Source organism: Camelus ferus, chromosome 20, assembly GCF_009834535.1.
Source record: "Camelus ferus isolate YT-003-E chromosome 20, BCGSAC_Cfer_1.0, whole genome shotgun sequence".
Classification (NCBI taxonomy): Eukaryota; Metazoa; Chordata; class Mammalia; order Artiodactyla; family Camelidae; genus Camelus; species Camelus ferus.
This window is the reverse complement of record NC_045715.1, coordinates 31,906,306-31,932,744: the sequence shown is the minus strand read 5'-3', so window position 1 is coordinate 31,932,744 and position 26,439 is coordinate 31,906,306. Positions and strand designations below refer to the sequence as shown.

The 26,439-nt window shown below is 46.3% G+C and overlaps 1 protein-coding gene and 1 long non-coding RNA gene across 2 annotated transcripts in view; one reads left to right on the top strand and one right to left on the bottom strand.

Moving 5' to 3' along the window:
* ADGRF5 (adhesion G protein-coupled receptor F5) overlaps nucleotides 1–26,439 on the top strand; it is a 66,595-nt gene that overhangs the window by 7,163 nt on the left and 32,993 nt on the right. The window contains 3 exon segments of the mRNA XM_006190725.3: nucleotides 8,906–9,031; nucleotides 15,596–15,650; nucleotides 25,051–25,221. Of these exon segments, the coding sequence (XP_006190787.2) occupies nucleotides 8,930–9,031; nucleotides 15,596–15,650; nucleotides 25,051–25,221 (328 nt within the window). The 5' untranslated portion in view covers nucleotides 8,906–8,929.
* LOC116658300 lies at nucleotides 7,557–12,880 on the bottom strand. The gene is made up of 3 exons (XR_004313631.1): nucleotides 11,029–12,880; nucleotides 10,485–10,615; nucleotides 7,557–7,757 (listed from the first exon to the last, which is right to left on the bottom strand). It is a non-coding gene; the product is annotated as an uncharacterized LOC116658300 (long non-coding RNA).

Sequence of the window (26,439 nt, the reverse complement as noted above, 5' to 3'; positions counted from 1 at the left end):
TACAGATTGGTGAAGGCAGATTTTTAAAGTTGTCCCTGAGGATTTTTAACCTGTACTTCTGCAGTTCAGGAGGGAGGTGACTGATGGTACCCTGTCCTTATTGCAACCCTGAGCAAAGAATAGTCATCTTAGTAAAATCTGCAATGAAAGTCCTAAAACTTGGTACATCCATCATCTGCCATCAAGAGGGACTCTGCTTTGAATTATTCTCCAGTAGTACAATTGTATATGTGCATACTTATATTCAGTCTCTCCCCCAGCCTCTATTTTGATCAGAAGTACACGGTTCAGGTGGCGTGAACATATATTATGTGGCCCAGAGCCTGGGGAACAGGGCATAGGAAGATACATCCTTGGCTTCTTTCAAAGAATGCAATAATTTGTCTAGTTCGTCAGACACTGGCCAATGGTTAGTAAGATACATGACTTCGCTTGACAGTGTCCTAGCCTGTGAGTGCAATTCTTTCTTACTTAAAAAGAAAGCCTTGCATATGACATCAACTTCTGTGTATAACATGGACACCAAGCAGTTTACCAATGGGAAGACTCCATTCTCTCTCCTCCACTTTTTAACCAAATTTCTTGAGTTTTATGTGTTCATCTCCAAGTTCTGACCTCCCACACTCTACAATTCTTCCCAATATGAATTCCTCCCCCATCATTTCAATTTTAGCCACTTTGCTAAGAATATATCATGTCTCCAAATCCCACTGGCAGTCTCATGCCTCCCCTTAACAGACCTCAGCACCATTAGACAGTTGACCACACTTGGTTTCTTGAAACTTGGACTTCCCTGGTTCCAGACTCTTCTCTAGCCTTATTTCGTCCTTGCTTCTCTGGTCTCTCCTTCCCAAACATTTTGGCTCAATCATCTTCCTTGACTGAACCTTTGAGTGCTGGGATTCTGTAGGCCATGATCCTAGGTGTTCCTCTCTACTCTTCCTAATCAGTCTCATCCACTCCTGTCATGGCAGGTTGCCTGCCCTGGCTCCTGCTTACCTCACCAGCCCCATTTTATATCCATCTCCTGCACCCTTTTGGTGTTCTAGCCACTTTGATTGCTTTGCAGCTCCTTGAATGTGTCAAGTGTTTTTCTGCCTCAGGGCCTTTGCACATGATTTTCTTTCTGCCTAGAACCCTCTTCCTCCCTTCCCTTAAACCTCCCCTTTTATTTTTAGCTAACTTCAACTTATGCTTCAGATTTCAGCTCAATTAAATACTTCCTCTGGGACACCTTCCTTGGATTCCCAAAACTAGGTCATGTCCTTCTATGAACAAGCTTTATTGGACAGTTTGGCACTGTGGTTAGAAGGATGGGCTCTGCCACTAACCAGCTGTGTGATTTGGGGCAAGTTATTGAAGCCTCCTATGGCTCAGTTTTGATATTGGACTATTAATTAATACCAATTAAATCCTATGATGACCATTTTGTTGGGATTGTTGTGAAGATTAAAGAATTTAATAGATCCAGTGCTCAAATCAGCACCTGGCACGTAATAAGTGTTCAGTAACTGTTAGTATTATGATGATTCTCCTTGGCATCACTTTCACATTCATAGTTAAACAATGAATTGAAAATTAATTCTTTAATAATGCTCATCTATTCCCTTCGACTCTAAGCTCCATAGAGTCAGGGACCATTTTGTCATTTTCTACTATTACCCTTGTACCTAGCAGAGAACCTGGCACTTAGCAGGACTTAGTAAATGTTTGTCCAGTGAATGAACATAGAAATGAACCCATGAGTGAGGGAATCAACAGATGTGTTTCATGCAATACTTACAACAATAAATATAATACAAGGAGGAAGGCTAAGGGCCTAGATTAAGTGCGGGTGTTCAGAGGAGGTTGGGACTATTTGTAGCTGAACATAGCAGGGATTCTCCAGCCAGGAGGCAGTCCTTTGCAAAGGCATTGAAGGGTGGATAGAATTTGAATATGTAGTCATTATCCCGAAGCTAAGGGGCAGGGGAAAAAATGGATTAAGAAACCAAGAAAATGACAGGATTATTTTGGTTTTGTCAAGCCCTGAAAAATAGTTTGACAGTAATAACTACTCTTCCCCACCCCCCGGATAAAGTCTCAAAGATTAGTTTTTATATTTTGACTTTGGGATGAACACTGGAAAATCTCTCGTGCTTATTTTAAATTATGAAAAAATAACCAGCTGCAGTAGCAAAACTATGATAGAGGCTTATTAAATATGACAGCTCTGAAAAATAAAATCCGGGTCATGGAGAGCCTTGAGCGTCAGTGAAAGTGATTGCCTTTGTTCTGAAAGCGGTGGGGAGAGGAACGGAGGTAACACTTCAAAAGTGCTTCGGAAGATCAGTGTTGTGTTCATGTGGATGGTGGGTCAGAGAGGAGGCATCAAGCCATCGCAATGGTGCGCATGAGGGGCACTGAATGCCTGAACTGTGTGGGAAATCAGAGGTCGGGTGGATAAATGCAAGAGATAGTTATGATTAGGCTCAGAAACCCAAGTGAGGTTACCGTGGATTTGAAATCATTGTGAGAAATCTTAGACTCTTTGAGCAATAATGGGACCTTCAGCGGCCAACTCCTTCACCCCAATTTGAAATTGCTGAGTGCCTTCAACTCCTTTTCTTTACTGTTTAGAAAACTGAGACTCAGAGATGTGAAGTGACTTGTCCCAGGTCACACAACTAATCAGTGGCTAAGTGAAGCTCAAACTCATGTCTCCAGTTGCCTAATCTAGTGTTCACATGGAGAAAGTTTTCCATGTATTCTTGTTGATATCCCACCCCTACTGAGAAGCTCTCATAGCCCAAATGGTACCTTTTCCCTAAAGGAATAGATTGCTTAGCTTATAATTTTGCTACTACTATGTATCAGCTGTGTGGCCTTGGTGAATTACTCATCTTTCTAACCATCCATTTCCATATCTGAAAAGTAGGACGAATTTAGTGGTAGCATGGGATCATTGATAGATTAAGTGACATAATCCCCGGAGAGAGCCTAGCACCATGTCTGGAACACAGCCAGTGAATGACAGGGGTCTACCATCATCATCACCATCACCACCATCACCAGTGCCATCATCACCATCACCATAGTAACCATCATTATCACTGTCACCATCACCACCACCATCATCACTGTTATCATTGCTGATAATTATTATCCACCATCCTATCCTAAAATGACTTTCCTGACTGTAGAACATTACTATTATCTAGAATTTTAAGAATCCTTGCTTGACCTCTTCAGTCCTGACTGACTCAGCCTCTAACTGCCATTGAGACACACAGCTTTGCCAGGCCTTCGTTCTCTTATCTAAAAATCTAAGAAGTGTGTGTGTGTTTGTAGGAGGAAGGGGCAAGTGCTTGAACAAGAGATGAATTCTAACTCATCTTCCAGTTTGAACCGTGTATGTTTTATGCTCTATTCAGACACACCAATAATCCATTTTTCAATTTTCATAAAACATCCCCAGAATAAACAGTAAATACTGAGCAGTAAACCAGAGGGGCACACCCACACTTTCTGAATGATGAAAACTAAAAATATGTATCATCTTTATTGAATTCTCTGTTAGTTTTCCAGGCATCCCATTATGAAGTCGTGAGGACTGGGTGACGTAAACAACAGATATTTATTTTCTCACGATTCTGGAGGCCGGGGGTCTGAATCACGGTGTCAGCAGGGTCAGTGTCTGGGGAGGCCCCTCTCCTTGGCTTGTAGATGCCACCTTCCTTTGCTGACTTCTGCTGATTTCACGTGGTTCTTCCTCTGCGGAGGTCTGTGTCCTCATCTCCACTTACAAGGTCACTGGCCATATGGGATGAGGGACCACCCGTAGGACCTTATTTTAACTTAATTATCTCTTTAAAGACCCTGTCTGCAAAGAAGCTCACCTTCTGAGGTGCTGCAGTTGGAAACCGATGTAATAATTATGCAGAACACAACGTAGCCCTCAGCAAATTCCAAACAATTGTGACTGGGCTGTTTTGGGCTTCACAGGCATAGTCTCTGATATTTAGCACAATGCTGCAAGGCAGGTATTGTGGTCTTCGTAACTCACGCCAGGAAACTGAGGCTCTGCGGGGCAGGCATCTTGCCCGCAATGACTAAGCAGTGAAGCTGGAATCAAACACAATCCTGTTCCCCTCCAGAGCCGGTGCCCTTTCCACTACGGTCTGTTATAGGAAGGAGAGGATCACGTGAGCCCGAATGCATCCCATTCGTCCTCTTGCCAAGTCAGAGCAAAAATAGCTCTGCCTCCTTTGTGGATGGTGAGCGCTCAGGAGAAGATGTGCCTCTGGGGAGCCGGGCCACGCCTCCATCAGCAGGCAGGGACCAGCTGCTCAAGGCAACTTCCACAAGGGGCCCGAGGCACAGCCAAACATCACCCTTTGGGTGCTTTGTTCCCTTTAAATAGACTCAATTGTCTCTGCTTGCAGTCTTCTCCTTTGCCTGAAATTTCCTTTTCTTGCCCCGTGACACGTTAAAGCATTACTCATCCTTCAGGGTCAGGCCAGTGATCCTGGTCACTCCCAAACTCACCCAGACTCCCCCTGGCCAACTTCCTCCTGTCACACTTACCCCTCATGCCACAGCCCCCTTCGGAGACAGGCCAACTTGGCAGATCTCACTCTATTACTTCCTAGCTGGGCGGTTTGGGTAAATCTGATAACCTCTCTGAAAGCCTTCATTTTCTCCTCTGTGAATTAGGATCAACATGTTTACCTCACGGGCTCGCTGTGAGTGGCAAACTGAGTGAGTGAACATGTTGTTGCACTTGGGCTGTGCCCGGTACAAAGTGGGCATTTAGTTAACAGCATCTTTTAAGCTTGTTTCTCTTTCAGTCTATGTTTCATGCCTTCCTGATGAGATTGAGAGCTTTTGAGGGGCCAGGACCACAACTCATTTCAATGTGTGAATGCATAGCACAATTTTAGGCCTATAGAAAGTATATGTTTGTTCGTTCGTTAAGTGAGATATATGACACAACCTCAAAGAACAGCCTTGGCTGTTGAATTGCATCAAAAACTGTGAAGCAGATCACCTCTGAGTCCTTACTCCCATTAACCCATTCATTCATTCACCATGGATTGATTGCCTCCCCATCAACGCTCTGTTTCTCCCTAGGAGTTTCTTTAGCAGAGAGAGGACTCTAGGCTGGTGATGGAAAGTGCCAGGAGGTTGCAGGGGACGTGAAAAGAGCAATGGGACACTGAACACATGGACCCACAGACTTCAACCCCCACTCTGCATCAGAAACAGCTGGGGTGGAAACAGATGCCCAGCTCCCACCTACCAGAAATGCTAATTCAATTGGTCTGGGGTGATATTAAAACAACAAACAATGAAAAGGGGAAAAAAGAAATTTGCCTGCTGATTGTTCAGATGTGTATCCAGGGATAAAAGCCACTGAAGCAGGTGAAGCACACATACTCCAGAGAACTTCCTTCCAGGGTGGTGGTACCCAGGCGATGCTAGGGGGAGGGTTGTGTGTGGGGCCAAAGCCAGGAGCAGAGCTCTGGATGGGAGGAAAGAGGCACCTGGGCAGAGGCCCATCCTATGTGGGCTCACGTTCATCTCTTGCCTGCCTTCTCCTCAGGAGGAGCCAAAGAGAGAATCAAAGGGGGAGGGGCCAGAGAGCACGGGAGGGCAGAGCTGAGGAAGCACAGCATTTCCAGAATAAGTCTCACTCACTGTTGCCTTATTCAGACAGAGCTTGGAACCACAACCTGATGATCACATTGGGTCATCAGACCTCACAGATGTGGTCATTTTGTGAACAGTCTTCTAAACCTGCAAGATTGCTTCTTCTAAACCCATTTACTGCTCCTTCCATCCCCTCAGTCAAAGCTGGGCTGGTCCAGGTGAGTGGTTTCCTGGAGATCAGTTGATGTGAAGCACTAGTTGTTTGGAAGATTTGGGAGAACAGTTCCCTGATATGTTTCAGGCCAGTTTCACGATGAGTGTTCCTGGTGCATAATCACTCCTTGAGAGAATGTCATTAAAGACTGCTTCAAGGGGCCCAGACCCTTGTCCTCCAGAGGCAGTGATGCTGAGAATCCCGGCAGCTTCTTCCCAGCATGTGAAGTCAGGGTGCTTGGTTTCCCTCCCGATCTCTTCTAAGTCCGCAGACAGGAAAATAGAGTCAGAGGCACCAGGAAGTTGAGCATCACTACAGGGTTACTACTAAGCGTGAGGTCATATCTCCCAGCTTTTTCTAAGACACAGCTGGCTCGCATAGGTTGGTGAGTTTTATGAGACAGTGTCCAGGATTTGTATTTTTCAAAGAGAAAGAGATTGAGAATGACACCAGATCATGTTATTTCTCTTTCTGCCTCTACTTGTCTCTGTGTCTCTTAGTCGTTGTCTGCCATTTCCTCCAGGAATTTGGAATAAATATGAACTTCTAGGGGACTTACAATTCAAGGGGCCCTACTGAAGATACGCTGCCTTGAAGAGGGGGGTGCTTTTCTGTGCTTTTTGTTGGATGGATTTGGATTTTTTTTCCCCACGAGCCAAGTTAAACAGCTTCCACCAACTTCCCCACAGATGAGAACAGCTGGAGGGTTACTGAGAGGTTGTTGATGGAGGTAAGAAGAGTTTGTCTTTAGGGCTCTCTCCTCACGTAGCCGGAACCCTAAAAGCTGAACCAATCTCTGACTGCTGTATCACTGTTCTAATCCGTCAGGCCTGCGCCATATTGGTTGTCAAATATTTTTAATGTTCCTTCTCCCTCAGAGTGGTGGGTTCTTCTTGCAGGTAGAGAACCCCCTCTCCCTACCTGCTGTGTAACTAATGACTGAACGTAGCCATTATTCTTCTTCTGCAGCCAGAGAACACCCCCCGCCCACAGTGGGGGTCCTTCTTGCATCTCTATTTCTATTGAATTGCAATGTTGTGGTCATAAGGTAGGTCAACAGAGAAAAAGTTATCCATTAAGTCAAGGACTGTCTCCAGGGAGGCTGGGGGAAGTTGGGGACAGTGGACAGTATTGGCCAGTGGCTGTTATACAGAAGCACCAGGCATGGCCATTTGGGTTGTGACCATTTGGTCATGATCATGACCAAGATAACCCCTGCTAACTCTGACAAAAAAAGCCAACATTTGGGAACCACAGGAAGACGAGAAGTTAGCTCTAACCCCTCAAATCCCTGAGTCCCTCCCTGACTGTCACATACCAAGGGAGGCTCATGAACCATCCAGTTACTAACTCTCATCACCTTGATTCACTGCCTCAGTGTGGAACCAGCTAGGCCAGTGCACTAAATCAGTGCCTAAAAAGATTCAATTGCCTTCTAAATATCCGATTCATCCCAGAAACAGTTGCTATCACCAGGCTAAGTCAGCCTGCTCAGTACCCCACAAAAGCCTACTGCCTTTCAAGAAGGAATGAGTGGCTATGACTTCCCTACAGCAGACACAGCTCTTCCCATAACCTACATGGCAAAGCATTTTCCAAAAGCCATTGAGTTGCAGAATTTAAAAAATGTATTTGATTGCCAGAGCTGCAAATTGGGTCAGTTTTCCAGGGCCTTCTGCTTCCTTCTTTTCCACTGGGGGAGAGGAAAAGGAGGCAGGCAGCAGCTGATGACTGAAACACAATCCTCCCTGGCCTGCAAGTCTTGGCTGTGTCTGTGTGTTATCCGGGCCAGGTCCCCTAGTGCTTCCTGATGGCTGCCCTCTGGATTCCACCAGCGGTCCGGGTGAAGCTCTCGCAGCCGCATGCCTGGAGCTCTGCATGGCTTTGAATCACACCTGAGCCTCAGAAAAGTCTGTGAGAGAATTAAAGGAGGTATAAGTATCCCCATTTCACAGATGGGGAAACTTGGATTCAACGAAGATAAGTGACTAACTCAAGGATGCAATTAGTTTGTAGTAATCCTGGATCCTAACCCTTATCTTCTGTCTCTTAGTTGAGTGTTCTTCTCACAAAAAGCCATGCACATGAAGAAATCAGCAAGGAAAAAAATCTGCACAAAGTAGTTTGACCTGCTCCACAGACCCGTGAGAGCTGGGGTTATTCCATGTGAAGTTCTCCTTTTCCAATCCAGCAGTCATCAATCTGGTCCCCAAACAACTTTGTTTTTATCACCCAAGTTGTAAAGAGACAGCTATCAAAAATTAATACATAAGAGGAGATCTGTTATGATGTTAGCATTCCATATTTTACACTCTAAAAACTCTAGAATGTAACATGTCTTTATGACTAAGACTGAAGTTTTTCATACTAATGGGTATTAGCTCATTAAGACGGGTCATGAAGTCAATTTAATGGGTTGCTACCAGAATTAAGAAAAAAATAACGGGGAACGATAGGAATAGAATTGAGAATATCAGACAGTGTTACATGTAGCAAAGGTAAGTACTGTTCTCTGAATCCTTTTGTTCAGGTTATGGGTACAGATTCACAATGTTTCTTTGCTTTTTTTTTTTTTTTAATTGAAGTACCATCAGTTACAATGTGTCAATTTCTGGTGTACAGCACAATGTCCCAGTCATGCATGTACTATGCATGTACGTACGGATATTGAATCACAATGTTAACAGTATTTCTTTCTGAGTATTCCTTCCCTTTTTCTAGCTCCCCCCCCCTCTTTTTCTCCTTTCTTTTTCCTTCTCTCTCTCGCTCCTTCTCCACACCTATAGGAAATGTATCCAAACATCTGCTACCTTGGTTGTGTTGTCAGGTACCATCCCCAGCCCTCCCCAGCCCCCTGCCTTCCTGATGTCATCAACCCCTCACCCCCGAGTCTGGAGCAGACTGTTCTCTGCAATCAGTACCCTTATGTTCTTTCCTTTCTCCCCTCCACTGAAAAAGACCCTTCCTGGTGTGACCTTTGAAACAGGGTCAGCTAGTTCTTTCTAAGTTTGACCAATAAATCGCTCTCTCTCTCTCTCAACCATCCTGTTTTCATTTCAGGCAAGGCAACTTAAACTTGAAGAAATGAAATCTCTAAGGAGAACCACCTTGTGCTTCGTGATGATTGTGATGTACTCTTCCCAAGCTGCACTGAACTTGAATTTAGAGTCAGTTGTTTATCCTTCGGTGAGTAAACCCGTGGCTGCTCTGTTTTCCCCGTCACATTTTTTTTTTATTTCCTGGGAATGTCACAGATGCAAATTGCTTTAAAAAAAAGTTGTAGGGCCTTTGAGAAAATGTCACAAGTGGTGAGAGGGGATGATGAACATAAATAGGTAAGGTATCTACTAGCCTACAACTTGCCTTACTCTGGAATCAGTGGTGGTACCAGGGGACACCCCCTAGGCTTCCCTCCTTAATTAAATTGCCACTTCGAGGCCTGAAGCTCCACCCTGTGAAACTAACAACCGTGACTACAAAGCAGATTTCAAGGACTGAGCAGGACCTATGTTCTCAAAGGATTCATTCTGCCTAGAGCATCAGACTAAAGCACATTTCACAAGGTGTTAATTTGTGTCTGTGTTATAATCACAGACTGATACTGTTGAAGGGGTCACAGATAACATCTAAGCATTTGGCTGACAACTTAGCCAGGTCGTTTTGTCTTTGGGAAGTTCGTGGGAGTTTAGCTTAACTCAAGAGGGTGGTAAGTATCCCCTTGTTCCCTCTGAGTATCAGTGGGTTCTCCATTCCTTAGGCTACTCCATGCACCTGAGACAGGGCGGGTTACTGGTTATGAAATCTTATGAGACTTATGTGAGGCTCTCTGTGTCTCAGGTTTTTTCATCTGTAAGAGGATGAAAATCATAGTATTGCTTTACTGATTGCTGTGAGAATTAAATCAGTCAATATTTATAAGATGCCTTAGAACAGTGCCTGGCACTTTTTAAAAAAAAAAAAAAAGCTTTCTCAGTGTCTGCGATCATTATTTCTTCTACTGTAATGGTACTTTTCTCTACTGATTTTTAAAAAAAGATTTGAATACTACTTTATTCAGTCTGTCACAATTGTTAGCCCTTCATTGGCAGATTTTAGCTTTACAAAATGTCTCTTTTTGTCCTTTTTTCAATTTCTATTCTTTGTCTTCTATTCTATTGTCAGCCCTGTTTTTATATTTGTCTTTGCCTGATCTTTATGTTTTGTTCAGCTTTTAATATATCCCTTTGCCTTACTGGTTCTCTTATAAACCATGCAGGTTTTTAATCCGACTGTGATTGGGGTGTATAGTTTTTTCACATTTGCTGTCATATTTAAAACACTTGAGCGACCTTCAGGATTTTGTTTTACGACTTTCTGCACTTCCTTCCTCTTTTCTGTTTCTGTGTCTTTCTGTGTTTGACCCAGAAACACAGGTTTTGCCTTTTTCTTTCATTCTTTCACAACTTGTGTGTCTTCTTCCAAACTCCAGTATGAAAGATACAGCCCGTGAAACCATATGCAGCAACTTGCTCTTATAAATAGAGGAGGGAAAAATTACTTTTCCCGTGGGCTGCACGGTCAGTGCGGAGCTCCACTTACCGCCAGTGCGTGGGGAGAGAGCCAGAACACAAGGTGATCTGAGCTGTGGGGCCAGCCTTACCTGCGTTCCAGAGTTTCCCAGGTTTCCTGGCGGCAACAGTGAGCCAGGTGAGCCCTCATTGCAGTGGCCCCGAACAAAGCCCCTCCATCTTCCTGGTGGCACAGGCTGGTCAGGGGATAAGCATTCCAAGGCTGCTGGGAAAACTTGAACTCATCTTCCTGGAAGTTCCACCAACCCCATCAAAGGGCCCCACTTCCCTCTCCTCCACCCAGGTCTGCCTTCAAGATAGACCTTCATCCAGCCCAGAGGCTGAAGCCCCCATTGGAGAGGTGCCCTTGAACTTGCCTTACCAGCTTATAAGCCCTGCGCTGCCACTCAGCTTCCACTTCTGCCACTTTAAAAGCAACAAGTGGTACTGAGCTTTTGAAAAAAAATTGGGCGTAAATACACATGAAATTTACCATCTTTTTAAGTGTATGCTTCAGTAGTCTTAAATCTGTTCACATTGTCCTGCAGCCAGCTGCAAAACCACCTTGCAAAACTGAAACTCTGTACCCATCAAACACCTCCTCCCCAGCCCCCACCCCCCACTCCTGGAACTCACCATGCTACTGTCTGCCTCTGTGGTCTTGACTACTCTCAGTACCTCGCGGGACTGGAATCGTGCAGTGTTTGTCTTCCCGTGGCTTCTTTCACTTAGCAGACTGTCCTAAAAATGTATCTATGTTGTATTATGCATCAGAATTTCCTTCCTTTCCTGAGTCTGAATAATGATCCATTGTATGCATATCTCACATTTTGTTTATCCATCTATCCATCAGTGGGCCCTTGGGTTGCCTTCACCTCTTGGCTGTTATGAGTAGTGCTGCTGTGGACATGGGGGTGCAAATATGAGGTGACAGGCTTTTGAAGTGTGACGATGATGTAGTGTCCTAAACCTCAGTGTGCACATGAATCCATCTGGGAACCTTCTTAAAGTGCAGGTTTCAACTCAGGAAGTCTGGGGTGGGGCCCTGGATGCTGCCTTTCTGACAAGCTGCCCTTGCTCCGGCCCCAGGGACTGAACTTGGGGCAGTAAGGCTGCAGGCTCTCAATGTTGGCGTTAGCCCCAAGTGCAAAGCCCGGCTCTTACACTAGCTAGCTTTGGAAATTTAGTCACGTTTCTTCATCTCCCCGAACCTGTTTCCTCTACATCCTAAGAAAACATATTGTCTCTCCTTCATTGGCTTGTTGTGAAGATGAAAGGGTCTCATATATGCATCACAGGGCTAAGGCACAGAGCAGGTGCATAAGATTTGGTGGTCATTTTTGCTATTCTGGTACAAATAAACCTGTGCTAGCATGCCTATTCGAGGGGACATTCCAACAGGACCCTTGCTGAGACAATCACCTCACTGGAGGCAAAGATGTGAGGGGATTCCCAATCAAGAAAGAGACAGATGACTGACAGGGCCCCGGTGGGGAGGGGTGAGATCTGGCGACAACTTGTTTGTCATCCGGTTCCCTGGGGGTTTTCTTTTCACACATGAAATGCCACCTCTGGTTCCTGACCGGTTGTCTAGCCCCAGTTCAGGCCACCGCCCCCATCACCACCACCACTGTGACTATTTGTAATGTTGTCATGTCCAGCAGGTGGGGCATTTCCTGGAATTAGTGACCTTGTGTCTTCTGGCTGGAGCTCGGCCTACAGGAAATCCCTTCTGGACAGAGCCGACCATTGTCCTCCAGTACCCATCTGGGTACCTCCACATGGACAAGCAGAGGGAGCCCCAACCGAAGCTCTGGTTTTGGGGTTGTTTTTTCATTCTTTTTTTGTAGGGGGGCAGTAATTCTATTTTTTTTTTAATTTTTTTTTTTAAATGGAGGTACTGGGGATTGAACCCAGGACCTCATGCTTGCTAGCACTCTGCTATTGAGCTACACCCTCCCACCCACCGAGGCTCTGGTTTTTGTCTGAAGGAAATACTCAGCATTGGGAAACCCTGACAGGATCTGTGCTCAGCCTCGTAGTTCCCTGAATTGGGGTGACATAAGACTCAGGAGGGCAAGGACTGTCCCCCGGTGAGACCCAGAACAGCTGGGCACACAGCACTGCCGGAGGTGACATGAGCATCTGGTGAGCCTCAGCACGGTATTTTTCATAATGTGAGAAACTAGCAGAAGGGCAATGCTTGGTGGTAGAGTGTCCTTAGCATGCACAAAGTCCTGGGTTCAATCCCCAGTACCTCCATTGAAACATAAAAATAAATAAATAAATGAACAAATAAAAATTAACCTAATTACCTACCCCTTCCAAAAAAGAAAAAGGAAAAAGAACTCATTACAGAGAAAAAAAAAAGAGACTGAGAATGAGTGGATGACTTCTCCAACTAGAAAGAAGAGGACATGGCAGGATTCAGCTCTCGGTGTGACTCCCACACACTGCCTTATTGGTATCCAGGCCCCGTGACTTGGCAGCCCAGCTCTTCGTGCCTTCTCGAGCCTGGGAGGTCAGGGGTCTTCACCACAGCCAGCACCCCCAGCGAAAAGTCAGAGGCTTTCTTGCTTTCAGTATGTTTTTCCTCCATTTCCTCCAATGATGACAGGGATTAAAATTAAAAGTCAGTCATTCTCATAAAAAGTTATGAATCCTCACTGAACAACAGAGCCAGGAGGTGACAGAATTAGGGAAATAGCGCTTTGCACAGGTGTCCTGTGAAAGTTTTCGATAATCACCATGCAAATTCAAGAAATAATTAAAAAGTGGTGCTTCTCCAAAGGTGGCCTCAGGTCCAGGGATGTGCCGGTTGAAAAAGCGGTTTTCCTCACCCCACCCCAGACCTGCTAACTCAGATTGGGGGAGGGGAGGGAAGTGATCCTTACGGTCGCAGAGATTTGAAATGCTCTGCTCGCGAGAACTGAAATGTACCTTGATTTTAACCCGCAACTGCCAGCAGCAAGTCTTCAATTCTTTAACACCCCAACCCTCACCAACTGGAAAATGGGAGAAGTGAAACCTCGGCCTGGGAGAGCTTCCCAAAGGTGACCACCAGCAGACACCTCCTCCTGGGCTGAGTCCCCAACAATGGCCCATGAAGAGGGACAGAGAAAGCTTCCTGGTGGCTCCCCTTCCCCACCCCTGGGCCCCCAGGGGGATGGAGGCAGGAATGCAGAGAAAGAACCTTTCCTTCTGCCTGGGCACAGAGCCAGAATGTACTCCAGCGGAAGCCGGACAGGAACCAGCCCTATACGTTGACTTTTTGTTATTTAGTGGTTCCTGCCCATTCCAGGAGAGCTCACTGCACAGGAAGCAGCACCTGGGCTCTTGAAGTCCCAATTACCATCCTTCATTCCTCTGTTCATTTCTTAGAGAATGTGTATGAACACTCAGGTCCACAGTTCCTACACAGTTCCTATGGATATTAACATCAGTTGTTGAAAAGAAGGAGAAGATGGAGGGGTCAATTGAGTAAGACAGAGAAGATATGCCGGTTAGGAGAGACTGGGTCACTGAGGCAAACCCACAGTTTCCCAGGGTATCTCCTGATAAGACGACGCAGTGCCTGTGTGGATAAGTGCAGACTTTGGAGGCAGGCTAGCTGGGTTTGAGTCCCAGTTCTGCCATTTAAAGGCTGTGTGACCTTAGGCAACTTATTTGACCTCTCTGCACCTGTGTTTTCTCATCCATGAAATGTGGCTAATAACAGTATCCACATCTTAGATTGTCATGAGGATTAAATAAATAAGCACATATCAAGTATGTAACAGTGCCTGGCACGGGGTGTTGAGGACGTCTTAGGAATTCTTACTTTTGTTAACATTATGAGGTGCGATAACTAGGGGAAAACTGGTAGAATTTTTCACAGAGGGCAGAACAGGCTGTGTCTCGGGTGGCTTTCATTGGTGCATGGGGTTGATGGTAAAGCACACACACCCTGGAGGGCAGGGGTTATCTGGCTCTTCTATTGAGCCTTAAGGAAGTTTGGACTGGGAAATGCATCATGGGGAAACTGCCTTGGAGGTAGGGACGAGCTAGGAACCCAGGGTCGGGTCAAGGTGGGGTTATAAGCTACGGAGCTGGCAGTGACCCCAGCAGCAAAGCCAACCGATGTCAGTTCTTAAACAAAGAAGCCACGTGATGACAGTAGATGAGCTCTACAGAGATGAAGCAAGTGGTATCCAGAGAGGACCCTGTGAATGGTGTCCCCAGAGCAGTGCGATGCCCTGTCCCAGAATAGCACTTACTAGATCACTAAAACTTGTCTAATGTTTTACATTTGTTAATCATTTGATCCTCACAACAACCTCATGAGGCAAGCAATTTTTGTCCCTATACTATAGGTGAGTACGGAGGCACAGAGGGGTTAATTAACTTACCCAAGGTCACACAGCCATATTATGGCAGAACTAGGATTTGCATTCAGTATCTGCAGAGTTTTTACTCTTAACACACATATTTTCTGATCTAACTAATGTTTATTAAGAGTTTACTATGTTCCACACTGCAGTTTGCTTAATTCTCAGAACAATTCTACCAGGTCAGTCCTATTATTATTCCAGTTTGCAAAAAAGGAAACTGAGGCTCAGAGAGGCTAAGTAACTTCCTCCAGGTCACTAGTAAGGGGCACCACTTGATACTCAGCAGACTGACCCTAGAGCTGCCTGTCACAGTCCCCACCTTAGAAAGTAATCATAGAACCCTCCAGGAGGAAAAGGGCCAGAGGAGGAGAAAATAATTTCTAAGCATGCGCAATCTAAATAGCCCTAATGCCGCAGAAATATTGGGGCGGGAACAGGCTGAGTGTGGAGGAGAGGTCGTGAGACTCGTTTAGAAGGTCACTGGAGTGACTCAGGGTTCAAGTCTTAGCACAGTGGAGAACACCATAATTTATACTCTTGACGCTTCAAGCTGCAGGAACTCTGAGAAACTCAGATAGGCGGCTTTCTTCCGCTCCTGGATCTAGAGACTGGTGTACAGAAAGTCGATGCCAAGATCACACCACAGAGGCAGCTCCCTTTGATTTTCCCGACCCGCCAATGGCTGTTGGCCTGCCAACCGCAGGGCGCAAGGTGCCAACCCAGAATCCGCAGTCCTACACTTAGCTCGAACATTCAGGGGCATGTGACCAGAAAGCCATCGTGAAAAGACATCTCTGACACTCACTGAGGATTTTTTTTAAATGTTCTTTCAGCTTCTCCATGGACATGGCCTAGCAGGGGAGGACCCAGTAAGGCAAAAACGGACTGGTATGTAACTCTTGGCTTAGCCACCTCTTCTAGTAAGTCCCATCAAATGACATTTGCTGTAATTTTTTGAAATGCTGTGACCCACGTAATTCAATCTTCCAGCACATCAGGGTTCAATTTCTAGAAGTAACTGCCAAGGAACCCCATGCTCTATTCTCTCAAAGGACATGAAGCAGGTTTTATCAACACATCCAATCCCTGTGTCCTCTCCCATCACCGCTCCTCAGATCCAGAAGATTTCCCCATGGCTCTTCTCATAGCTGCCCTCCACTGCCACCCAAAAGCCTGCTTCTCCACTCTCCACCCAGCAGGCTCGCCTTTTGCCCTTTTAAAACTTTTAATCTCGCTTCCTCTCACTCAGCCCTTTTCCCTGGATCAACTTAACCACTAGATTCAAGTCCTCCTCTGCCTCCCACTCCAGTTATCCTACTAAATTCCAAAGAGGTGGTCCAGAAAATCCAGGGCTCTCCGAAAGAGTTGGGGGCAGGTGGGGGCTGTGAACACCACAGCGTCCCCTCCCATGTGCAGGACCCTGGACAAGGGCAGGTGGGTACGTCTATAGGCTGCATCTTCCAAGGACCAGATCCTCCTCCTTCCACCACAGCAACCTTGCAAAAGCATCAATCTGATTCTGCATGAAATCCTTCAAGGATTGCCTTGGAGACAAAATCCAATCATCTGCTCGCGTCTTACTGGATCCTACGTGCTTTGCCTGTTTGCTTTCCCTCTGTTGCCTTTCACAGGGTCGTTACCCCACCCACCATCCCCCTTTGCTTGTCTGGGGGACTCAGTTCACATGGGCTTCTGCCCTGTCATGCCTTCCATCAATTCCCCAGACAGGGAGGGGCTGCTTTGCCTGGGTTCCCATTACCCTTGATACGTTCCCATAGCACAATATTTGTCCCAAGGCATTGGAATTATTTTGCTTCCTCTTTGCCACTCCCAGGAGACATGAGCTCCCTTGAACCCTCTTCCTCCCAGCAGCCTGGCATGTAGCCCAGTGTCTCAACAGCTGAGGGAGCAAATAAAGAGAATGCTTGTCTCTGTCCTAGCTGCCCTTGGGTCAGCTCAGAGGGTATGTTCCTTTTTGATAAGCACCTGCTGGCTCAGTGGCTATACCAGCTGTCTTAACCTGTATCCTTGGGACTGAATCATTTTCCAGGCATGTTGTGACTTGGTCTATTCCATCTCATAGTCTGAAAGAGACATTAGGCTGCTTGACAGAGGAGGTTCCCCCCTTGGGCAGGACAGAGAGGTATCTGGTAGACCTCTTTACAGGGCCATAACCAGATCTGACTGTTGCCTGGTGCTTGAAATGAGAATTCAACCACATTTTTTTTTTACTCTGAAGTATAGTTGATTTACAATGTTGTGTTAGTTTCCAATATACCACATAGTGATTCAGTTACATATAATCTTCTTCATTATAGGTTATTGCAAGATATTGGATGTAGTTGCCTGTGCTGTACAGTAGGACCTTGTTGTTTATCTATTTTACACATAGTAGTTTGTATCTGCTAACCCCAAACTCCTAGTTTCTCTCTCCCTCTTCCTCTTTGGTAACTGTGGTTTGTTCTCTATTTGACCACATTTTGTCAAGCTCAAGAAATGCTCACTGGAAGCTCTTACTGTTGGTCATTTCCCCTTCCCTTCCCTTCTTTCCTTTCTACTTCAGCTGTGTCTTACATCCCTGTGGGATCCTCACTCTCCCTCCTCCCCTCCTTCCCTCAGGTAGCATCACCTCTACCCCGTCCTGACACCCCCTCCCGCCCTCCTGCCCCTGTGACAGGAGCAAGGCCAGTGATGTCCCCATTCTGTACTTTCAAAGCCTTTTGTTCCTAAAATCACACCATCTGTGGTGAGTTCCAGCTCCAGGCTTCTGCCAGCTTCTTCTCGGGCTCAGGCCGCCAGCTTCCCCAGGGCCACTTGGTGACCTGACAGCTGTAAAAGTAACGTCTTCCTGCACTTCTGGGCCAGGCTGTTTGTGAGCCAGGTGGCCCATGTGAGAGCTTAGCCCCTGGAGAGGAAACCACCTCTACACCTAAGGATTTGACATTCCAAAACTTTTCCAGATGTGCTTTCAGTAAAAACAATCATGACAATGATAAAAGACCATGGAAACATTTTCCGTTTTTTTAATACGTGGTCTTTTGTACTGTGGAGTCATTTTGGAAGTGTGCGTGACTCAAGCCATCATCTGCAGAAGATCCTTCTGGCCTTGGTACTTTTACAAAATCCCTGAAATTGTCATGGAAAGGCCCAAGTGCTAGATTGCAGATACTCAGAATATAAATTGTAGTTCAGAGCATCGCTGTCCAGGGAAACTAGGACAGCAGGCAATAGGAGGCTTCCATTCAGCAGATCCCACACAGCAGTGCCTGTGTCCTGGAGCCTTAATGCCAGAAAGGGGCAAACCAAGTTCCCAAGAGAAAAAGAATGCTCAAAAGGAATTTCTTTTTCAGGCACTGGACCAAATCTTTAGATCTTCAGGGCTTGGGGTAGAATCATCTTTAAAGGCAGGCTCAGTGCTCATATTTATTCTCCGAGCTATGGGTGTCTTCCTACATCACATACAGATGTGTCACAAACACACACATATATACACATACATACAAGTACACAAGTATATCTATTATTACCGTCCAGAGTTGTTGAAAGGATTAAATAATATCATGTACATGTTTTTAAAACATGAATAGGGTTATCTGAGGGGGGGGTTTGTTTGTTTTGATGGGTTTTTAATTAAAAACAAATCTAATTGATTTATTTACAAAATAACTGCATTTGAAACAGCCTGAAAGGTCCCTGGTACAGAGAAGTCTTCATGTAACTGCTGATGGTAGGAGGAGGGGTGACACAATATTAGCATTTTAGGAAAACTATTTCAAAACTCTGTGGGCGGGGGAAGAGGAGCCTGTACGCAAACCTGAGAATGAGTGTGAGTTGGCTGCTTAGAGCAGAGTGGGTGTCGTGGGGCAGAGGGAAGTGAGCATGGTCAGAGCATCTGGAATTCTGTCCTGAGTCCCCCAGGAAGGGGGTTTTAGACCAGCCGAGAGGCTGGCAGGGAGAAGAAGTTGATGGAAACCATGGGAAGTGAAAATTAGCCAGGTGGCTATAGTTGAATGAATTAGACAAAATTCGTGCAGGGAAACCAGGAAGGATGCTCAGCAGTGTGGACCGTCACCGGCCCTGGCTCCGGGGAACATAGAGAAGGCTGGTGAAAGACATGTGGAGAAACAGGTCCAAAGGACTTAGCAGCAGATTCGACATGGGGTGATGGGGAGTGAGGATCCCTACAACACTCCAGGGTGCACAGACCTGGATGACTGGGGAAAGGGAGGTCACAGGCAGAAAGCAGAGCTGGACTGAAAATCATATTGCGGAGGTATGCCAGTCAGCTCAAAACTGAGTCTTCCAGGTGGTCTTCATAGGGAACCGAAAGCAGAAGTTTCATGTTGGTTGGAAGTAGCACAAATATGTCCTCTTCGTCAATTATGAAGCTCCCCAGTGCCAGATTTCTGAGCTTAACTGGGACCATGTCTTGGGCCCTGGGCTGGAGTCCCCATTGGTTCTTCTATGGCTTCAAAAGGAATGGCTGACGGGAGACAACACTTCAAGACAAGGAGACCGAGGATGTCCCAACCCTGTGCGCAAGGTGTTTCCATCCTCACACCTCTTTAGTGAGAGCAAAGTTCCTACCAGACTGGATTGCTGGCTTCCAGCTTGGAAATTCTGACCCTCTGCAGACCTGCAGCCGGGTGTCCTGGCCTCTTTCGATCTGGGTTCGGGAAATGCCTTGCATTTTCCAGGTGGAGGAACAGAACTGGGGATTTTTACTGGCTTTAATCTTATAACTTGCGGCATTTGGTGCTCTGAGCAGGCGGTGGTGGTGGCAGAGTAAGACGGGAAAGCTGGGTGCTCTCTGCCTGTGTTGTTTGTTTAACTGTCTCAAAAGTGAGACCTCGTTGGAATAGAATTAGGTTTTTTTGACCTACCAGCAGACAGCTGCCTAGATTACAACTCTTACACTTACTATAACCAGTACTATTATTTCTACCTGCTGTTTCAGAATGGCTAATAGGGGCTAGGCAACTTGCTAGGGGTTGTCATACAGTAGCCCAATTCGTCAACAATTCTGCAGAGAAAATAGTGCCCTTAATTTACAGATGTGCGAAGCATGGCTCACAGGGGCCCATGGCCTCCCAGGTGAGAGGCCCCAGCTCTCTGTGGCTCCAAGTCCAAGCTCATAGTTACAGGTCATAGTTTTCAACGTGGGTTTCTGTTGCCTGTGAGATTCCATCCCATGATTTTTTTTTTTTTAAGCAAAGAAGTGTTTCCAACATTTATTGAGTGTATATATAATTAAGCACCTCTTGGGTCCAAAGAAGATAAAACATGGTGATTGCCTGCTATAAACTTTTAATCTGGTCGGCAGGATAGGATGTATATGCACCATAAGTTAAATTCAAAGTTCATAATATCAAAAGCAGAGTCATCCCTTACGGTGAGCCTACAAAAGGCAAAGTTACCTCCAAGAAAGTGGTAGAAGTAACAGAAACATAGGTCTGGGCTTAAATGTAAGTTTCTAACAGAAGTGACCAAAGATGGGTTGGATCATCTTATATAGATGTGAGTTTCTTGTCATGCAAGGTATTTGAGCCAATCTGAATAAGCACTTAAGAGGTGTGTTTGTAGAGGGCATCGTGGTGTCTGATAAGCGGTTACCCTAGGAGATCTGTAAAATGCTCAAACGACTTCACATTGCCTTGATTCTGAGTCCTGAGGTCAGCAAGCATGCATAAATTCTGAGAGAAGCCAGAAAGAACTGATCAAGGCTGAGATAGGAAAGAAGAAGCAGATGTGGGACAGCAGGGGGCAGGGAGGAGGGAGCCCCAGGCAGAGGGAATGCTGTGAGATTAATGAATGGGCCGGGGCTTTTCTTGTGCAGATACTGCAGGAGGAAACCGCATTATCTGGAACCATATTTAGAGGAAGGTTGCACAGCCACTCCGTGATCCTTGGAGCAGCTTTGTAGAGTAAAGGGCACTGGCCTCCCTGTCTTTGTCTCACTAGGAAGAGAACTTTGTACATGTCTGGCCCTGATGACTGAGGTGGATGACGAGCTAGTAGAATTAATTCTTTTCTCTAGACTTCACAGCCCAGTGTTTTATAACACAGTGCAGCCCGCCCTCTCTCCATCCACACTTGCCAGCTCAGCCACAGCCTGGGGTTCTGGTGGTTTTCCCCTGGGTGAACCAACCTTTCTCAAACCTAAAGGGAGAACAGGACCTTTGAGTCTCTGCTGACAATGGTACAGTAGATACAGAGGATGCGGTCCAAATTGCTACCTACCGGAACGTGTCAAGAGACAAGCAGAACAGGCATCTTCTAATATTTGCCTGCTACAGGGCTAAGGGGGAGAAACCGGGGAGCCAGGTCTTCGGTAATAGGGTGGCCTTATCCCCTCGGTCAAGAGAAAGCCACACCCACCTTATTTCTCCTCTGTGGAGTCAGCAGGTGGGAGATTGATTTCTGCTTCCACTTAGGCTCCGACTTCTGAGAAGCCGTAATTCCCACCTGAGTTGCCAGGCAGAATTAGGGCTGTTTGCTTAAATAACTGTGATTAAGACCCAAAACTGCTTGTGGCAATGTGGGGCCAACTTTCCAGAAATGCCTCTTTAAGATCAGTGCTGTGTGGCAGCGGGCAGAGATTTATGGGAAAGGAAAGGGGAAATCCTGGTGGGTTTTTGCCTCCTGGGCCAGCAATAGGCCTGCCCCTGGGACACTTGAGGACACCGATGGAATGTGCTACCTTCCACTGGGGCATCGGTGAGTCAAAAAAATTCAGGCAAACAGCACCAGGGCAGAGGAGACCGAGACAAAGAAAACACACTGGACTGTCTGGGATCAGATGGTCCAGAGGCAGCAGAGGAGCGTGGAAGGGCCTCTAACATACACACAGAGGTGGAGGACGGGTCTGTTCCCCCTGCGTCCCTGGTAGCCTGGGGCAGGGCAGCCAGCATCACTTTCCCAAGCTCTGAAGTCCTCAGGTCTGGAAGAGGTAAGGCAGACAGGGGCCTTTCTACCCCAAACCCTGGGCCTGCCGAGGGCTGTGAGCGGAGTGGGCCTCCGATCCCGCCCGTCCGCTGGCCACGCTGACCTTCCCTCAAACTCAGACGCTGTCCCAGGGGCGTTACAGGGACAGGAGGCCCAGGAGCAGATCCAGGCCCGTAAGACCACGGTACTCTTGACGGGGAGGAATGACCCAGACTGGGAGGATCTCCTTCTGTGCTTCCTCAGACCAGCTGTGGGAGTTGTTGCCTCAAGGTGTTTGCGCTGGTTTTCTCTTCCTAGAGTCATTTTTTCCCCCCAGATCTCTGACTGGTTCACTCCTCACTTCCTTCACATTTTTGCTTAACTTTTCCATCTTCGTAATGATTCTACAGAAAATCGCACGCCACCCTCATTCTGCCTGCCCCTCTGTCTCCTCGCCCTGCTTTATCTCCTCCACCCCCTTCAGAACTGCCCGATGTCGAGGTCTGAACTCCCTGGTCGCCTCCTGTAGGAGGATGGAAGGGCCACGCACGCACGTGGAGCTTTGCCTCTCTGATTCACCCCGTGTCCCCGGCACCCAGCCCAGGGCCTGGGGAGGAGGCCCTCCCAAAGCCGTAAAGTTCCTTACAAATCAACCAAGCCAGGAAAACCAAACATACCTAGCAAGGCTTAGTGTCAAAATCCATGTCCATGACAGTGGGTCACAAAGTGTTTTTCCTCACTGTGGATGTCTGAGACCTTGATTACACTGCCTAGAACTGAACCAAGTTTTAGATCATTCTTCGTTTATGATGAATAATTTTGCCTTTGAATTTGACTATATTTTAAATCGTACTTTGGGAATTGGACACTGAATTCTAAAAAGACATTTAACAATACCCTACATGCAGTTTTTGAGCCTGTTTTCAAGGAGAAGACATTTCCTTCTCTGCTAAAGGCTCCCCATCCTTATCAGCTCTAGGGAGAAGCGACACTCGGGCTGAAGGTCATAGATGTTGCCAAAGGGTGGATGAGGGGAAGAGGGTCCTAGAGGCTGGTGCTTTAATTCATACTTGCACAAATGCCATAGGCTGGAACTCTAAAGTCACAGGAACTGTCCTCTTGGAGGTATTTTAAGCTTTTGGCTCAGCTCCTTGTAAGGTCTTAGCAGAAGCACGACCTAGGTTTCAGTGGGGAATGATGACGTTCAGGAATCACCCTGTGCTTTTTGGACACATGCTTGTTCCTCAGTTACGTGCGCAAAGAGCAGAGAGAGGTCAGCTCAGGCATGGATGATGGAAATAACCCTTGGGTTCCGATATGACGCTGGGATCAGACCCTGGAAGGCAACGATGCAAAAGATGAAGTGGGTGACATGGGATTGTTCCTGACCTCACTCATCTCGAAAGCAGCTACCGGCCAGGAAATCCTGTTTACAGTCATGGGAGGAGAGCAGACCACAGCAAAGAGGATCCTGGAACTTCTGAATCCTCTGGAGGATTGTTGCAGTACCTTTCAGGAAAAGGAATGTCCTCCAAGGCAGACCTTGTAAATAACAGGCAGCCACCCTCCCTGCAAATGTTCCCAGCAGGCAGTATACCGTATCTAGGGTTAGGATCACTCAGGTTAAGACTAGCAGTCCTTCCAGGAAGCTTGTTTCCGCCACAGAACCATCTGTGAATCAGAAAGAACACAGGAAATTTGCAGCAACGCCATAGCATCGTGACAGACTGATTCTACCCTGAGTTTTAAAAGTCACTGTGTCCTACTTGTAAATACACTTTTATAAGGAGGAAGTGTACCTAAAGCTGCATTCCTACTTTTAAGAAAATGTGCACATTTTTTACAGTTGGAGTTAATTACAGCAAGTTGAAAGATGCCAAAATGAAATAATTCTCAACAAGGTTGATGAGTAAAACCAAACACCTAGACAAACATAGTTTGCAGCTCTCAGTGGACAAATATTGCCATTTTCTGCAGTAAACATTTATCGGTTGGAATCTCCCACAGTAAACTCACTGCATTGTAGTGTTTCACATAAATAATCCTTGGAACATTGAAAACAAATCTTGCAGTATTATGGGGGAAATTCCTTGCCCGGTTAGAAAACAGACATAGAATTTTAATTTTATGGTTCTATACACCTCATACTTCTAGATTTGACTTACATTTTAAAGTAAGAGTTTTGCAAGTATTCACTAATCTTTTCTTTGTTTGACTGACGAGATGAAATAAGCCACAATGGGTCTTGTCAACCCACTTGTATGAAAAAATTCTCCTATTCTTTGAATGTTCTTCAGTAGCTACTAACCAAGCCCACGGCTTCTGCTCCAGTTATATATTTCAGCCAAGAATGAGCCGAAGATTCTGGCAGTGACAGAAAATCGAATCTGTGGCTCATCTGAGAAACCACAGGTTCAACAAGCCTCGATGGGAAATGAGTTTATTAGGTGGTGAGCTCCGTGCCAGAAGCAGTGGGTAAGGCTCTGAGAAACAAAGAAGCACTCCTGCCCTTGAGAAGCTTACTTCCAGGGATCAAGACATGATGAATGTCGGAAACTATGCAGGAACATTCCAGGATATCTGCTGTCTGGCTCGCCTGGAGTGGGAAACAGACGCGTCTGGAATGGCAGCCGGTCAGCCAGCATGGGGGCAATTTGGAAAAGCAATGAATTGCTGAAGATCTCTTGTAGTTCACTTTCCAACTTGCCAAGTTTGCTTTCCTTGAGTACCTGTCATGTTCTGGACACCCGGAGATACAGAGGGAGAACAAAGAGCCCACGCTGCGGGCATAGGCTGAGAGCAAAGGGAATTACCTAAGTGACCTTTCTCAGGGGTCTTCAAGCCACGCCTAGTTCAGCTCTTAACAGACATGCATGTCCATTGAATAGTGTCTGAAACATACTGACTCATTCTGGTGAGTCAGGACCGTGGTTTTTATTGTCTAGGCAGTTGCCAAGCCTCCCTGCTAGGTCACTCGGTTCTATTCTTGTCCCATTATGGTCCATTCTCACACAGTCATCCTTGGCCTTGGACGCCAAGGTGGGTGTGGGGATGGAGAGGACGGACAAGTCCTGAGCTTGGCCTGAGAAGCTCTCAGACGGCCAGAGAACCGAGCCCTGAGACCAAACAGATCTGCTGCCTGTGTCTCCTAAAAAGCAAAGTCACAGAAGAGAAGCGCCATGAAGGTGGTGGTCAGTAAATGGGCTCTGCTTTTTCTCTAAACGTGGTCATTAGAAATTCTTAAAGGCTGATGTGTCCAGCATCCACACGTCCCCGTCATTGGCTTTAAGTGCTAAAAGGTCTGTCGTGTCCTCTCTCCACCACCCGCGGAAGTCCTCACAGCCTTCGTACACTTTCATTTCAGTTGCCGCAAGTCCGTCTGCAGCTCGAGAGTTCACTGTCAATGTTGAGATCGCTTTGGAAAATGCCTCCTTCCTGGAGCCCATCAAAGCTTACTTGAACAGCCTCAGTTTTCCAATTCAAGGGAATGACACTGACCCAGCCACCAACATTCTGAGCATCGAGGTGACAGCAGGTGAGTAAAAGACCCATTTCTGGAAATAGGAGGACCGGGTCTAACAGGAGAAAGGCTGGCTGAGCTCCTTATTCTTAGAGCAGGTTATCCTTGGTGGGCAAGTGAAATGACCCTACCAGCCTGAGGTGTGATTTGATGATTTCATCACCTTCCAATGTAGTCAAGTCCCTGTTCGGAAACTCTGTAGCCAGCGTCCTTATTTTAAATGGTGACCAAATGTTTGCTTGGTGGCTTGTGTGTTGGTCTTCACAAAGTGGTCCCAAGGTATGCCCATGACCATCTACTGGGTCTTCTTACCCTGGGCAGTCAGTATAGCAAGGACTGGTTCAGGGTATTAATAAGCAGCAAGCTCTTGTGTTTTGGGCATCACAGAACAAGGGACCTACCTGGGTCAGAGGCAAGGCACGAAGCAGAATCTCCCAGACTTTGGGGTTGGACTTTCTGGTCACTGACTCCCTTTCAGGTCATGCGAGTTCCCCTAACGTCTCAGGGGACCATCCCTTGTGTCCCCTAGAAGCTGTGAGATGGGACTGCCCCTTGCCCTAGAAAAGATTTCTGCTTTGTAAGTTGGAAAAGCACTGATGGATGTTGGGCTTTATTCTTCCGAAATGGAGGCAAGAAGAAAGTTCTTGTTTTCCAAAATCTTTTCAAATTCTCATGCTTAAACAGTCGATCACAATGCCAGTCTGTGTGCCTAAATTTTTAGTTCTTAATACACGCTATGTGAACCTGAACTGGCTCCCTTTGGATGCCATTTCTCACCAAATTCTACCTCACCATTAATTTCGTTTAGTTAGTGGTTCACTGACTGCTGCCAGTGTGAGTCCTCCAGTGGCAGAAGGCGTATCCAGTGGTCCTCAGATACCTTTGCTCACAGACCTGTTCTGTTCTGTAGGACATCTCACAAAGCTAGTCATATTGGAGCAACACAGGAAACACAGTTCCCACAAAACACAGATCTTTTGCCTCTAAAATTATTTCCTTTATTTACGGGGAAAATTAATGGATGGATTTTTCATCACTTCTGGTTTGCTTCCCAACTGTTTTTAATGAAACCACTCGTGTCTGGTTGAGTACTACAAAGCAAATCTAGCCAACAAAACAGATCAGTAAATATCCAATAAACAAGCAGTTTGCTTTTGTTGAACCTCTTATGTGATTATGAACAGTTTCTGTTTCGTACACTCAGCGTAGACATTTTTCAAACTCTCCCTGGTT